At 49.3% G+C, this 2,840-nt stretch overlaps 1 protein-coding gene across 1 annotated transcript; it reads right to left on the bottom strand.

The window, feature by feature from the left end:
• Window positions 1–928: 928 nt before the first annotated feature.
• On the bottom strand, window positions 929–1,267 carry DICSQDRAFT_175935 (uncharacterized protein; the record flags this gene model as incomplete). Its single annotated transcript, XM_007371780.1, has 2 exons — window positions 929–1,177; window positions 1,226–1,267. The coding sequence occupies 2 exons, from the start codon at window positions 1,265–1,267 to the stop codon at window positions 929–931; spliced, it is 291 nt and encodes a 96-aa protein (XP_007371842.1).
• Between the last annotated feature and the right edge of the window lie 1,573 nt (window positions 1,268–2,840).

The following is a 2,840-nucleotide window of genomic DNA, read 5'->3' on the forward strand; positions in this document are numbered from 1 at the left end:
ATTGGGGGTACAGAGGTCCCCTATATATACTACTGTACATCTGTGGCTACGTAGTACTATACAGTACATTCCCAGGATGCACAGTCGCACAGAGAAGCAGTGCGTACACAGCGAAGCTGTGTGTGTACCACATGAGTAGTACAGCCTCGGTTATTGCAGTAACCGGCTGTGCCGTTCCATATCTTGTGACGGCTGTATTAGGCAAGCTGTGTAAACCAGCACCTGTTCAACAAGAGGGTAGGGAGAAGGAGCGGCGAAGGAACAATAGTTCCGAACAGGCATTGTGATGTTAGTCCAGTGCTACTGCATGTACTTAACTGGAGAACATGGATATCACACATGAACAGGAAGCGTACATGACGACAAGAGATGGAGGAACTTACGCGCACGCGAGGAGAGCACCCAGTCCGTGCCGCACCCATGGAGTTCACGGTGACTCAACGGGGCAGGTGGGGAGAGGTCAAACAGAATGAACACATCTAGAGCTTTGTGGAGCATGCACTCCTTAATCTGCGCCCACCTACCTGCACTGCTGCTCCTTCCAGATAATGAACATATGAACACGCTGCACCGCGCAACCTACCAGATAAGGCCAGTGTACCTCACTAAGGGGTTCACTCGCATTCAAACGCCCGTCGAGTTTGCACGTCCACGGTCCAAGCACGACAGGCGTCTAACCAAATGCCCTTCTGCGTCCAAGTCCCTGAGCGCTCAAAGAGGCAGCCGTGTATCTGCTGGAGTGCACACAAGCGGACAGCACCTGCAACCTCTCAAATTGACCACCTTCAGACAAATATGGACCTCTAGAACAAGGAAGTACGCTGAAACTCAGTAATTCAAATCGTCGCTCGCTTACATTTGCCGCCTGTCATTAGAGACGGTGAAGAGTGGATTAGCAGCCATGATCAAGGACTACACTAATTTATCTTTAATTAGCGAATGCGGTTTTTCCTGATGGGTTGGGGTAGCGGATGGGAGCTTCGAGACAGGAGGAACGGGGAATGCGGCATTGCACCACAGAGTTGCACATATCCGCTTTCGGCGGAGGAATCAGATCTGTGTGTGGAAGTGAGTGACCGGGATTGGGTTGCTGGAGAGGGAAGGATACGATGAGCGAGAGTGAGATGTGGACGAGGAGCCGGATGATGAACTCGTCTTCGGGTCTATATGCGGGAGCCTACATCTCTTCAGATATCGTGCAGAACATACCAAGAATGCAACATACCATATCGTCCTTCTGGCCACGTAGAAATATGGTCCCATTCATAGCTGTGGGTGAGATACTCATCTGCCGACAGTGGTTCCTGAGCCGGGTGGGGGTGAAAGCTCAAAGAATGCTAGCCAGGCTGTACCGAATCACAGATGCCAAGAACAAACCAAGCTGTGCTTGACGGAACCGGAGCCAGATGACAACGATAAGCGGAAGGTGATGGGGATATGTCCGTCCCAGTTGAACGGAACAGTCGGTACAGTGTCCAGATCCCGATATTCAGGGTTGAACACACGTCTCAGAGACTCAGCGGTGATCAGGAACGGTATTCGAATGCGCTCGTGCTCTAGTGCCACAGGAATTGGAGACAATGTTTTCCTTACAGTTGTGTGCCAGAGGGCAACGTGGAACTCCTGCTTACCAAGCTTGTATGGTTGAGATGGCTGGTTGGTATCGGTATCTAAAATCGCAACCAAGTGATAGTCTCCGTGGTAAGAGGTTTGACATCGTCTGGTGGTGGATCCGGGCAGCATTGAAGGATAAGCCATAGGGACACTGTCTGTACTGTGTCTTCATCCTGAATATGAAATGCCGTCTGTGCTAGAGTGAGCTCTTCCATATTACAGGAAACAAGGCGAGAAAGGCAGCCATATGGTGTCATGGTGAACGTGGGGATCTCCTTCAATCAAAAGCTGTGTAGTAGATACGCATCAACAAATTGGGAGGCAAGGAATGTGGGCTGGTTGCATACTATGCAGGTACTCGAGAGATGACTGGCGAGAATGTGATCCTCCCAGGATACCGGGGAACAAAATCATCAGAAGATCTTGCAAGGAGATATGAACTGTAGTAAGTGTGCTTATGTGCTGCCGGAAGATATTACAGATGAGCTGAGTCTCCATTATCACCAAGACCATTAAGTTGGCACTAGCTCGCGCGGCGCACCGACCTTCGCCGCAACGTTTGGGCAGGCTGGGGCCGGCCCGTTCCTTACTCCGTGAATTTGTTGGCACGCTACGGACAGTCGGAGGCTAGCAACTCTGAGACATGCTTGGGCGGCCTAGGCTGGCTCAAGGCGCCAAGTCATTAAGCGGCTGCATCAGCAAAATGTCATGGTCTTGAATCTGAACTTGGGCCAAGACCACGGTCTTAGAGCCAAGACCATGGTCTTAGCCTCAAGTCTGCAGTCTTGGTGGTCTTGAGGTCAAGACCGTGAACTTGGAGCCAAGACCACAGACTTGGCTCTAAGACCGTGAACTTGGAGCCAAGACCATGGACTTGGCTCTAAGACCGCGGTCTTAGAGTGAAGACTATTGTCTTTAAGTGCTTAAGCAACTTAGAGTTAAGGGTCAACTTGTCTAAATCAATATAAGAGTATCTAGAGGATATAAGGATATGGTCTAGTAATGATCTTATAAACTGCATAATTGTGTATATGTTCAAGATAAGAATGGTCATGAGACCTACTATAGTGTTCAATGCTTAAAGACCATGTTACTTCCATTATAGCACTACAATATTAGAATGACAACCCTACATATGCTATTGCAGAGTACAGTAGTGATCAATAGAAGTCTAGTGGCCCTTAACTTCATAGCAGGTAACACTACTAGCCTTGAAACTGCATTGT

This window comes from Dichomitus squalens (assembly GCF_000275845.1).
Source record: "Dichomitus squalens LYAD-421 SS1 unplaced genomic scaffold DICSQscaffold_276, whole genome shotgun sequence".
NCBI lineage: Eukaryota > Fungi > Basidiomycota > Agaricomycetes > Polyporales > Polyporaceae > Dichomitus > Dichomitus squalens.